The following is a 13,624-nucleotide window of genomic DNA, read 5'->3' on the forward strand; positions in this document are numbered from 1 at the left end:
TTTCTATATTTCTTCCAACGTGAATATGCCGCGCCCACTATATTTGAATAGTTTTTTAAGTGGCTGACATTGCTAGATTATTTATCTGCCCTTTTCAAAATGTTAGCAGGAACCGGTGTAGTTAGTATTTACTAGAGCTAGGTATTCCGAGTTTGAGCGAGTATTGTGCATGTTTACAGTATGTATAACCTGAACGGGAGCTTCCCGCGTGTTTGAGTCAAGTTCAAGGTGAATCATTGGCATTTATTAGGCGATTCGTCAACAGAGGCATCGTGTTAAAAAACTGTGCATACAAGTGGGCCGATTTAATTATATTCAGAAATAAAACAATGAACGGGTCAATGTGCTTTTATTATAAAGATTAATGTTTCTAATTTCATCGATAATAACGTTTCTAGCTTTATTTAATGACATTAGGTTTTGAACAGGCTACTCATTTAAAATTATAGGTAGGTGTCTCGCTTGTAAATAAATCTATTCTTTGTTATTAATTCTTTGCCGGCTGTCTCCCACACGATACATGCCAATGAAATTGTAAATATAGGTAAATGGTTTATCTCAACGTAATTTGTATTTTATTTACAAATACCTACCTACAAAACTGCCCATCCTTAATAATAATATATTGAGTCTTGGGGAAGAGGAAATCGCTGAAAATCGACGTAGTTTTTGCCTTAAGTTAACTAAGTACACAAGTAGATTCATTAAAGTATTGTCAATTTACTTAAGTGCCCACACCGCTATTATCCCGTTATCAATTTGTTTACCAATAAAAATGAACGAAAGCAGTTAAAACGAGATAAATGTTTCAGTATATAACGTTATCACCCGATTCTCGTAGTTGACCAGCGTGTTTCAATTCGTGTAGTTGTGTTTGTGAGTGATTCAGTTAACGATGACGGGCGAGTGCCAATTGTTTTTAAGCAAGCGACTAGTTACTGAAACTAGAATCTTCGATGGAGGAGTTTTGGTCGACGACCGGGGAATTATTGTGGACATCCTAGACCGAAATGAAGCCGAAAAGCTGATAGCAAGCAAGAGTAAACTTAAAGTAAGCTGTAGCACAACCTACGCTGTTTTGCTTATAACACGTATTCACATATTCATATAGATAAGTATGTGTTATTATAGTTGTCTCTTTCCGCCGGCAATTCAGTTGGAACAACCTTGATAGGTCAGTAAGGGCGTCTGCCTGGAGTTTTTTTTGCAGGTGTGCTTGAGATATTTATTCGCGTATACTGACTTACGCAAAATAAAACTACTAAGTAACTAATTATGAATATTTTGTACAGGTAGGTTAATAAATTGTAAGATTTATAAAACAACAATTAATTATTTAACTAAGTAGGTACTATTAGGTAGCTCAATACTTTTCTAATTTTACTTTAGTTTCTAAAGTTATAAATTAATGCTTAGATTGTTTTTCACACAATCACAGAACAGAGATTATTTTACTCTCCGTTCGTTCGTGGTTCGTTCTAGCATTCGTTAATAGTTTCACTGACTATCTAATAATGAAACCTATTAAACTGCAACCGGTTTATGGTGTTCCGTTTGGTTGAATTTTAGGTTGACTTAGAATAACAACTAGGTTGAATTAAACTTTAGGTAATTATTTGTTGAATTTTATCTGGTTTCATTTGACCTCCAAGATCAATTTGCTCTAGCATATGCTTAAAAATCTTTGACTAAAAGGTTAGGCCCCTCGCCAAGTTCCTGCCAATCGAAATGAATCCCCTTCAGTAGGACAGTAAGTGGTTAAATAATTAATAGTGACAGAATAATGATGGCCCGTCCCGTCTACATTTTACAAATAATAAGTACCTAAGTAGGCACCTTATTACTTATTTCAGTAGGTAGGTTTATAGGTAATTTTGCATTTGAAAAGAAAATTGTTTATATGACAACCTACATTTACGGATCTTAAGAATGCCATTTACCTGCATTGTTTTCATTGGGTTAGAGCTTAAAATTGTATCATTTACGCCAGCATTATTATGCCTTTATTTTTGCAGGCGATTCGTCTTTGTTATCTTTAACTAATGCAAAAATTGGAACTGGTTCTTGAGGATTGTGTTTGGAGTAATTTTTATCAAGAGGTAAAATTTACATTAGGTGCGCTGACAGTTTTTTTAATTAAGTAAATAGGTATACTTAGTTAGTTTTGATAAAAGCTTGGTATATGATCCCTGTGGGTATTTCAATCCCAAAAAACAATTAAGTTCCTTCGAGATAAGAAATGAAAATTTTTGTCGTTGTTACTTTATAACTTCATCAAAAATGATCGATTTTGGCCATACTTTTTCTTTACAAAGTGTATATTAGGTCAATTAGGAGGTAGGCCCCATGTAAATTCGGTGCAGATCTGATGCATTGTTTCGGAGATGAAGGACGGAACTCCTAACGGGTATCAGCAAATCAATAGCGAATGAGAAGGGATTGGCCATAGTCCACCATGCGGGCCAAGTGTGGATTGGCAGACTTCACAGTTCACACACCGTTGAGAACATTATGGAGAACTCTCAGGCATGTATGTTTCCTCACGATGTTTTCCTTCACCGTTAAAACAAGTGATCTCAACATAACTCGGAAAAGTAAGAAGTGCGTGCCCGGACTCGAACCCTGGACCTACTGCACAGGAGTCTGACGTCTTAACCTATCTATCGCTATCATTTCATTATATGAATAATAAAAAAAAACGGTAAAAAGTTTTATTACTTAAACCATTCACTTTATAATTCAAAAATGTTTAGATACTATGTATTGTAATAATGTAATAAATAAACATTCACATATTTTGTGTATGGCATAGGCAAGCCCCACCCGTGCGAAGTTGGGGCGGATAGACAAGGCAGAAATAAAATCCGCTACTTTGAAAGATTATTCACAACTTTATGGTAATAAAATTTAAAATATGCTACGGTTTTATGTATCTTTTATCGTGTTGGACATTTTAGAAAATGTTTTTCTGCATCTTAGTATGCTAAATGACCCGCTCTGTCAAATAGGATATTTTTTTGTTTCTTTTATTCTAGCTTATTATAAATGTTACTAGGATATACACGTATCTACTATACGTAACGTAGGTTGAAATTCATCTAGTAAAATAATTTTTCTCAAAAGTAAGAACTTGCGTTCAAACAAATATTTTTTGTTTGCATCTACACAAACTAGGTAATAGCTATGTAAATCTATCTCAAACAGACTGGGACACTTTTGCAATTTATAAATTACTAGCTTAGCCCACGACTTCGTCTGCAAGAACTTAACAAATTTCATACCCCTATTTTACTCTCTTAGGGATCGAATTTGTAAAAATCCTTCTTAGCGGATGTCTACGCCATAACAGCTACTACATGCCTTTCACCGCGATCCGTCCAGTAGTTTAAAGTTGTGTGTTGATAAATCAGTCAGTCAGGCAGTAAGTCGCTTTTTCCTTTTATATATATTTAGACTTACCGCGACTTCGTCCGACTGGACTAAGCAAATTTCAAACCCCTATTTTATAACCCTTAGGTGTTGAATTTTCAAAAATCCTTTCTTAGCTCAGTCAATCGGTCAGTCAGTCAGTCGTCAGTCAGTCAGCTTTTCTTATTTAGATTTATGAAGATTAATTAAACAAAAGTTGACCTGGCCTAGCTTCACACGAGGAGCCTACCTTTTCCAAAGATAAATACCTAGGTATAATATATTGTGAATGTGTTGTAATAGGACCAAAATCAGCGATAACCGTGCGCAGACAGATATAGACAAAAATTGCAAAAAAAAAATGTTTTGGGGTCTATATCGGTAATAAACTTTCAAAATATACATATAAATTAATGTACAGAAATCATCTAGTTTCCGTTTTATTATGAGTATTGAGTATAGATTTGTATCTCAGGACTAATTAGCTACTTACTACTACTACTTGGGTGGTCCTGAAAAAGATGAAACTTTAGGACCATTTTAGGCACTTTGTTTGACATTGGTACCTCAGACTGTGGCTATGGGCTAGATTAGATATCATCATACATACTTACCTTGAACTTATCCTTCACTAATTCAATTTTTTATTGCTTCCTATTGAAAATAAAAACTAAATTAGAGAGGTAAGTACCTATATTGCAACTTTATAAATGTCGCTCGCTTTTAATGCATCTAAGAACGTCGATCAGTATGAAAAACTTCTACCCATTTGAGTGGGTAATAAATATGTATAGTGTCATAAAAACACTTTGTTATGTTATAATATATATTGCTATATTTTTTGTCAATCTGTTGATATTTATTTCTACAGTTTTGTTATCGAATTATTTATTTACGTTGAATGGTCGAGATTCATGCGAAACAGCCTGCACGAAATTAACAGGATGAAGAAAATACATTTAACGAAGTTTTAGGTATCTTTACAATACTTACCATAAAACTTGGTGTCAGGATTCTACTCGTAAGATTCATTTTGCAGATTAGGTAGGTATTAGGCAGGTACATTGAAAACTTTTTAATTATGTCACAGAACAAAATTGAGTACAAGCTGATTCCCACTTCTGTGAATTTGAATTTTACAAGTACCTAAATAGAAGTGCAGAAAAATCGAAACGCACCTTGGTTTAAGAATTAAAGAGATTTTTAAGTTTTTTTTTTCATATTAATTTATTAAGTTTTTTTCTAGCGATATGAGTATCAACAGGATTTGTAACAAGTGCTTCAAAAGCGGCCTGAAAAATAAAAACAAAAATAAAAGTTTGACCTTATTTCAAATTAGTATTTACAATCGTTATTAAACTTTTTTAACCCCCGACCCAAAAAGAGGGGTGTTATAAGTTTGACGTGTGTATCTGTGTATCTGTGTATCTGTTTGTGGCATCGTAGCGCCTAAACGAATGAACCGATTTTAATTTAGTTTTTTATGTTTGAAAGGTGGCTTGATCGAGAGTGTTCTTAGCTACTATCATCCAAGAAAATCGGTTCAGCCGTTTGAAAGTTATCAGCTTTTTACTAGTTACTGTAACCTTCACTTGTCGGGGGTGTTATAAATTTTTAATTTACACTTGTGTTCAAGTATTATAAACTGTTGTGATAGATGTGAGGACTCTGTAGGTATATAATAATATGTGTGCAAACCTGGCCATTTGAGCAACGACAGTTTGCTCGAGATTTTTCATCTAACCTACTCATTCTATATCCTATATCAATGGGTTTTTCCATAGGTGACAGATGGTGGAGAGTGGGCCTTAATAGCAGGGGTTGTCGATTCTCATGTGCACGTAAACGAGCCAGGCCGCACCGCCTGGGAGGGGTTCCGCACCGCCACCAATGCAGCTGCTGCTGGAGGCATCACTACCATCATCGACATGCCTTTGTAAATACATAACTTTTAAAATCTAATTAGGTATACATATAAATAAATGAGAAAACGACTGACTCATCACGAAATCTCTATTAACTACAATATTTTTAATTTAGTTAGGTAACGGACTATTTTTACTTCTAGGAACTCAATCCCGCCAACAACGACATTGGAAAATCTTAAAACTAAAGTAAATTCAGCTACTGGACATGTTTACGTCGATGTTGGATTTTGGGGTGGAGTAATAGTTGGAAACCAGGTAGGCAGTACTTTATGAAATTGCATGAAATTAGGTAATTAGTAGGTAATACTAACACATTTGCTTTAATTGCTTTAATGAGAATTAAAGCAAAAAAGAAATGAATAGAATTCAATTTTCTGTGTAAGAGTTTGTTCTGTTGATTTTATTTAGGTACCTAATTATTTTATTATCAACTTTAAGAGAAGTTCCGATTACTTTGCGACATTTTTGACCATCCCGCAATGTGCTTAGAGCCTTATGCTATGACGAGCGGTAAGCAGAAAAAATAATCGTATAGGTTCCTACTTTCCTACCTATTCTGCCTATAATTACGAAAATACCATTTCCTTCGGGCGCTGAAATAATTTATATTTTTCGATTTCAGGATTCTCTGCGAGAATTGGTCAAGGCTGGAGTGGTGGGATTCAAATGCTTCCTTTGTCCTAGCGGCGTCGATGAATTTCCTAATGTAGAAGCTGAAGATTTAGAGCTAGCCTTTAACGCACTTGAGGGTACTGGATCGGTTTTGGCAGTAAGCAAATTTATGAAAAACAATTATAATGGAAAGCCGAGCTATTTTTAGAAATTTCAGCAAGTACTTAGATATAGGTGCATTTTCAGGTATTCGTGCGCGAAGGGTGCCAATGCGCGATCCTGTTACTAAGCCTTAGCTGTCCATGTGTTTGTCTACCACCGGGATATACTTACTCGTATCTTATGAACCGTAATAGGTAGAGAGTTGAAATTTTCACGGTGTCATGGTAATTTCTATTGGCGCTTTAAAAACGAATAGTAAAAAAACCAAGATGGCGAATTTCAAAATGCATTTGCGCCTCGTTCATCCGATTCATCTTAATCTTTGTTCAGTTGTTGTCGACACTTGCGTGAAGGTTTCTGACCAAGCACTATCAACGTGCGTACAAGAAAGATGTAAAAAAAGTTACTTAAATATTTTTGTAGCTGTATCATTTTTTGATTACACTTGGCTTGGCCCGTGAATTCGTGTCCGCATGACATTATTAATTATAGCCTATAGCACTCGGGGATAATGCAGCTTGATAGTATCAGTGAAATAATTTTCAGAATCGAGTTGTAGAGTAACGAATCATTAGTTGCGGAGATTACCTCCCACATACAAACTCACTAGTAGGAGGTAAGTATTATACTTAGTATGTAGGTATAGATCGGATAGAATTATGCAAAACAATCCCGACAGCCAAAGTTTATATTTTGATTTTGAACACGGTTTTTAGGGTTCCGTACCTCAAAAGAAAAACGGAACCCTTATAGGATCACTTTGTTGCCTATTTGTCCGTCTGTCTGTCTGTCTGTCCGTCCGTCCGTCCGTCGTGTCTGTCAAGAAAACCTATAGGGTACTTCCCGTTGACCTAGAATCATGATTTGGCAGGTAGGTAGGTCTTATAGCACAAGTACAGGAATAAATCTGAAAACCGCGAATTTGTGGTTACATCATTTAAAAAAATTAAAATGTGTTTCAATTTTCAAAGTAAGATAACTATACCAAGTGGGGTATCATATGAAAGGGCTTTACGTATACATTATAAAAAAGATTTTTATTTATTTTTATGTATGATAGTTTTTGATTTATCGTGCAAAATGTTGGAAAAAATACCCGAGTATGGAACCCTCAGTGCACGAGTCTGACTCGCTCGGTTTTTTTACGTAGATGATCAGTGCCTCAAATCGATTCTAAATCAGATAGGTAACAAGATTATTTTGTATCAATTTTTCAAGTTGAATTATTACAAATTTATTCATGTACAGCTTTATGAATTCAGACATCAATAAATTGATTTCCTATCGTTTCTAGATCTTAATTCGGTGCCGTTTATTTTTGTCAAATAGAGACTGTACAATATACAGTAATAATTAATAAAGTCACCTTTATTAATTACTAGCTGATGCCCGCGACTTCGTTCGCGTGGATGTAGGTTTTTTAAAATTCCCGTGGGAACTCTTTGATTTTCCGGGATAAAAAGTAGCCTATGTGCTAATCCAGGCTATAATCTATCTCCATTCTAAATTTCAGCCCAATCCGTCCAGTAGTTTTTGCGTGAAGGAGTAACAAACATACACACACACACACACACACACACACACACACACACACACACACACACACACACACACACACACACACACACACACACACACACACACACACACACACACACCCACACACACACACACACACACACACACACACACACACACACACACACACACATACAAACTTTCTCCTTTATAATATTAGTGTGATGTGACGTGATGTGATTAGTATCGTGTTATAATATATCGTGCTACATCAGCATTGGTTTACGGTAACACGGTTTTTAGGAGCGTGCTTATTGAAGCTTACCTTACCTATACCTTAAATGCGTGTTCTGATCTGACACTCACTAAACAAGTTTTAGAACAAACCTTATGCCTAAATCATATTATTTCATTTCTTACAGTTTCACGCTGAACTTGATGACGATAATAATTCTTGTGGTGGAAAAAATATTAGCGAACAAGGTTAGTACCCAAGCTGGTGGACCTACTTATTAGATTCGAAATAAATAAACCTACAACCTACCTACTATCATTATGTAAAAATATTTTCTATTCTTGCGGGAATGCAATAGATCTCTTCTAAATCGCCAGAAATCCATTCCACTAAAACTGGTTTAAGTTACAAATTATTTATTACGAATGGGTTCAATGACTCCGCTCGCAGTCATAAATGTGTCATTCCTCTTAAGTGATAAATCTGATATGATAAAATATATACTTCATTTTTAGATCCTGAGGAATATAAGACGTATCTCGAGTCTCGGCCGCCTAGAATGGAACTAAATGCAATAACGCTTATTACCAGCTTTCTAGATAAAACAGAGTAAGTATGTTAATAATTCGTCATCATTATCTACCCATAGTGTGTGCTCACTACTGAACACGGGTCTCCTGTTAGAATGAGAAGAATTTGCCGTTTGGCCCAACGTGGTGGACTATTCCACCACGTTGGCTAAGTGATTGGTAGACTTCACTCACCTTTGAGAACATTATTGACTAGGCACTGTTTCCTCACGATGTTTTCCTTCGCTGTTAAGACGTGATATTTACAATAAATGCTAAAAACGCACTTACTAAATAACTCTAAACTAATAAAAAACTAATAAAAAAGTTAGAAGTGTGTGCCCGGGATTGAATTCCTGACCTCCCAAATGGGAGGCCAAGTTAACCACTAGGCTATCACTGATTCTTCTTCACGTATTTTATTTCAAGGAAGTGAAAAAAAGGAAGTGATGACTTGTACATACTCTTGTGGAAGATTTTTTTATTTAATAACATTTTAGTATAACATAATATGTATCAATATCCTACACATTCCTATACATTTCTTCTTAGCTCCATTTTTGTTTGCTGCTTAGATGTGCACATTAGGCGCTCGGTGAAGCGCCTGACTTGTATGTGCTGCAATAACACATCAAAACCACAGTTTAAAGAAAAACATAGACCTAGTCCGACGCCATTGGTCTCGTGGTAAATTGCGACCACGACGACACTTCAACATAGGACCCGGAGGACCTAGGAGGATAACTACGTAGGCCAGTTAAGGCCACCCCTTTGTTCCAGGACTTACCACACGATTGTTTTGTCTAGACGGCTTCGTCGAACCTCGTCTTTGGTCTCGTGGTAAATGACGACCACAACGACCCTTCAACATTACACAGGGTCTTAACTACATAGACCTGTCCGGGTCGCTCCTTCATCCCACAGTTTCCACACGATTGCTCTACCTATACCTACGGCTTCATCGAACCTCTGTATGTTCTACCTACCAAACATGATTCTAGATCAACGGGAAGTACGAGTAGGTACTTACCCTATACTTAGCTTTCTTGACAGACAGACATAACGAAGTGATCCTAAAAGGGCTCCTTTTATTCTTTTGAGATACGGAACCCTAAAAATAACAATAATAGATAGGTATATTTAGTATAAGTACCTAGTAAGTACATAATAGTAATATTTAGAAGTAAGCATTTAAGTAGTGGGGTACATAATTAAACATTATTTTTCAGTGTGCGTGTTCACGTAGTTCACGTGTCTTCGGCAACTGTAGTTCCACTGTTGGAGAAAGCTCGCACCTTACGCCTCGCTAAGGGTCACCCGGCATGGCGGGGTGGAGTCACCGCGGAGACCTGTCACCATTACCTCACACTAAGTGCTAGCGATGTTCCCAGAGGGCACAGCGAGTACAAGTGTGCCCCTCCGATACGGGATGCTGATAATAAGGTTATCTACGCTTATTAACTGAACAAGTAGGAGCTCCTTGGAGCCCTCGACGTGACTAGGTACCTACTATTAAAAAAGTTCGAGGCATTCCATGATATAAACGCACTACGCGAGCATATATATTAATCGCTATATGCACACGAACCAAGGAAGTAGCAACCCGTACCGTAATTCGTTGTAGGGACCCAGTTGTATCTACTTTTTGAGGTTTGTAGGTAGATTTTTAAAACTCCATTACTAGTTATCCCTTGACTGCAATCTCACCTGGTGGTAAGTGATGCGATGCAGTCTAATATGGAAGCGGGCTAACTTATAGAAGGTGTATATAGCAGTTAACCTCTTATCAGTTTCTACACAACATCGTACCAGACCGCTAAATCGCTTGGCGGCACAGCTTTTCTGGTTGGGTGGTAACAAGCCACGGCCGTAGCCTCCCACTGGGCCAGACCACCAATGACAATTTAGAAATAATAAATTTCCAAATCGCTGCTTTAATCGTATTTGGAACCTTCCATTTATAAAATCCGCGCGTTCAACTCTGCGCCAGGGAGATCATCGAAGATAATATCTATGCCTTTTGAATTCGTATTTTTTTTTTTGTTACAGGAGAAGTTATGGAAATATTTGCTAGATGATAAATTGGATTTGGTTGTATCGGATCATTCACCTTGTACGCCTGATCTTAAATGCAGTAACACCTTAGAAGCTTGGGGCGGCATTTCGTCGGTGCAATTCGGTATGACCCAATATTCTACCCAATGTTTCAATGTCACAAATTTCCCGTCGGAACTTTTTGATTTTCCGGGATATAAACTAACTCTGTACCAAACGTCAAATTTGGTTAAACTGTTGGGCCGTGAAAAGGTAGCAGACAGACAGACAGACACACGGACGGACGGACGGACTGACGGATTGACGGACGGACGGAGGGACGGACGGACAGACAGACACACTTTCGCATTTATAATATTAAGTATGGAAGTATGGATGTTTATACCTAACTACTTTCACCTTTATGCCAGTCATCATCATCATCAACAACTGAGAGAGGTCCACTGTTTGACATAGGTCTCTTGTAGGGACTTCCACACGCCACAGTCTGGCGCCGAATACCTCAATCTCTGAAATTCCTCATTACTTGAAAGCTAAAGTCTTATCCAAGTTTTTCTTTATGTATTGTAGATACTTAATGAAGAAGACTGCTAATTATTCACTTTACATTTTCAGGTCTTTCATTATTTTGGACACAAGCATCGAACAGAGGTTTGGACTTGAGATCAATAAGCAAATACTTGAGCGCTGGGCCCGCTAACTTGTGCGGCTTGCAAGACCGTAAAGGAGCTCTAAAGCCAGGTCTAGACGCAGACCTCGTGTATTTCGACCCTGATGAATCTTTTATTGTTTCACCTGATATTATTCGACATAAGAACAAGGTAGATAATTAAGGGTTCTAATATTCTTACTATATGTATACTCACATATGTATGTATATGTATATAGAGCACATATACTCTTACTAAGTAGAGATAACGATAACATTTCCCAGTTTTAAATGAATTATAGGAGAAAGAGACCAAATTATAATATAGAATGCTTGACATGGAATCCATATTTGGGCACCATCCAGAATTGTACCTTAGGTAGGTACCTATTTTTTATTCGGGTACAATCCCCTAAAATTCTCCCTTTCTTCGTAAAAATATTAACTTGCATTATGCACCTACCTACTTCTTATCGACAAAAACAAGTAGGTCCCAAAGGTTGCCATCGTCATTCAACTTGGCAATGCTTCGAGTCTGACGGGCATCTTTGGCCCAGGAACAACCAAGGGTGGCCCTTTTAAGTTGTTACGGATTACTTTTTTTTTATTTGATGGCTCTTTCCCCCTAGTTTATATTCTTTGAGAATTATGATAGGTGATCTATACTAATATTATAAATACGAAAGTGTCTTTCTCTCTGCTAGCTTTTCACGGCCCATCCGGACGAGGTAGGGTACAGAGATAGCTGCTTGCATCCCGGACGGATAAATAGCCCTACTTTTTGTCCAGCGAAATCAAACCAAGTGGATCATCTATTTGGTGATCATAATATACAGAGATAGCTTGCATCCCGGAGATAGATACCCATAGACTACTTTTTATCCCGGAAAATCCCAAAGAGTTTCCACAGGATACTTGAAAACCTAAATTCACGCTGACGAAGTCCTAATCGTGGGCGTTATCTATTTTTTTTAAGTAAAAACTTATGAAAATGTTTTCCATTTCAGCTGACGCCTTATATCGGAAAAGAATTGAAGGGTGTTGTGAAGAAAACTTATGTACGTGGCCAGTTAGTGTTTGGTGATGGAGACATTGTCGGTGAACCAAAGGGAAAATTATTAATAAGGGACTTTAATTAGATAGGTTCGTCATTGTTTTAGCCTGTTAGCACTGTCCACCGCTGGACTAACGAGTGCTAACACACCCGGTTTTGAGTCTTCCTCATGCAGCACTTGCCGCCAGCCTGTATAATATATTATGTCCTCTTTCCATCTTGCTTGAAGGCGCTCCACATACTTATCGTAGACACGGTCACCACTCTAAGAGTAGAACTTCAGCTTTGATTAGTGTACCTAAGTATAATGAAAACAAATACCTACTTATTATATTTATTGTAATAAATTCTATTAAGTATTACCTATCACAAAATAAATGATATGAATACGAGTTGTTTCTTTTTTTCTTTTTGAATTCCAGTTCCTGGTAGGTTAGTTATATATTCCGAATTTTAATTCAGATAGTTTCTTATGGTTAGGACCCATTGTTTCTGATTCTTATTCGTGCATTAGTTATAATCCAGCTCCACTCTTAGCTTATTAGTTAGAATGCTCTTTATGAGTAAATTAAAAGAACGAGTGTTCCAAACTCGCTTAGGTCTGAAATGAAGCCTAAAACAATCTCAACCGGGTAGGCACCTGCATATTCTTTATTATCACTATCAAAATATAATGTAACAACGTTTTTCAAAAATAAGTGTTTCAGTCCATAAAATGATAAAATTATCGTATGAGTAAGTAGTTATCCCATAATACTTATGTACCTATCTATTAGCTATACCTAGTCAAATCACATGGGATGCAATCAAACTTTTATCTGAAAGATTGTGATTTCTATCTAAACTAGATAGGTGATGTTTACATAGGTACCTACCTACCTTAGAGCATTACGATTCTTAACTTTTGTGGTTTTCCATATTTACTCAATGTTAGGTAAGTATATTGGGTAAATATGGAAATACCCTACAGTATAGTGCTTACCTATCTACTTACTATAAATTATTTATTTTTATTAATCTGAGAATGACGCAACAGGAAGTACACTAATTGGGTACTTATTAGGTACCTATATTTCAAAAGATTCAACAATTTCTGTTTGTGTAATTGAATCAAGATAGGCAATTTTCCTAATTGATTACTTTCATACTTGCACTGGAACACATTTGAATAAATTATATTTAATTGAGTGTTCAAGAAAATGCAATTTAGGTATGTGTCCCTACTACCATATTTTGTTTCCTTTCATTACTTTTAAAGCAGGTAGGTAAACATAGGGTACAAGTCTGTTATCGTCCCCGGTTACAATTGGGTCAGTTGGTAGTTACAAGCTTGCCTGGTTATATTATTTGGTACCTACCTGATAGTTTGACACCGAAGATTAAACCTAAGATAACCTTACATGCCTTAGTCCTTATCAAAACTGGACCAATGTA

At 36.6% G+C, this 13,624-nt stretch overlaps 1 protein-coding gene across 1 annotated transcript; it reads left to right on the forward strand.

Annotated features, from left to right (window-relative positions):
• Positions 1-704: 704 nt before the first annotated feature.
• LOC123880863 (allantoinase-like) lies at positions 705-12,593 on the forward strand. The gene is made up of 10 exons (XM_045929218.1): positions 705-1,051; positions 5,193-5,344; positions 5,477-5,591; positions 5,959-6,105; positions 8,051-8,111; positions 8,379-8,472; positions 9,662-9,875; positions 10,482-10,611; positions 11,103-11,308; positions 12,144-12,593. The coding sequence occupies exons 1-10, from the start codon at positions 896-898 to the stop codon at positions 12,273-12,275; spliced, it is 1,407 nt and encodes a 468-aa protein (XP_045785174.1). The 5' UTR covers positions 705-895; the 3' UTR covers positions 12,276-12,593.
• The last annotated feature ends 1,031 nt before the right edge of the window (positions 12,594-13,624 follow it).

Source organism: Maniola jurtina, chromosome 3, assembly GCF_905333055.1.
Source record: "Maniola jurtina chromosome 3, ilManJurt1.1, whole genome shotgun sequence".
Lineage (NCBI taxonomy): Eukaryota > Metazoa > Arthropoda > Insecta > Lepidoptera > Nymphalidae > Maniola > Maniola jurtina.

Excerpts from the sequence above, each read along its gene's own strand:
- LOC123880863 (XM_045929218.1), top strand. The coding sequence starts at position 896 with ATGACGGGCGAGTGCCAATTGTTTTTAAGCAAGCGACTAGTTACTGAA. Across the intron at positions 8,473-9,661 it reads AGCTTTCTAGATAAAACAGA|TGTGCGTGTTCACGTAGTTC; the intron begins GTAAGTATGTTA and ends ATTATTTTTCAG. Across the intron at positions 9,876-10,481 it reads TACGGGATGCTGATAATAAG|GAGAAGTTATGGAAATATTT; the intron begins GTTATCTACGCT and ends TTTTTGTTACAG.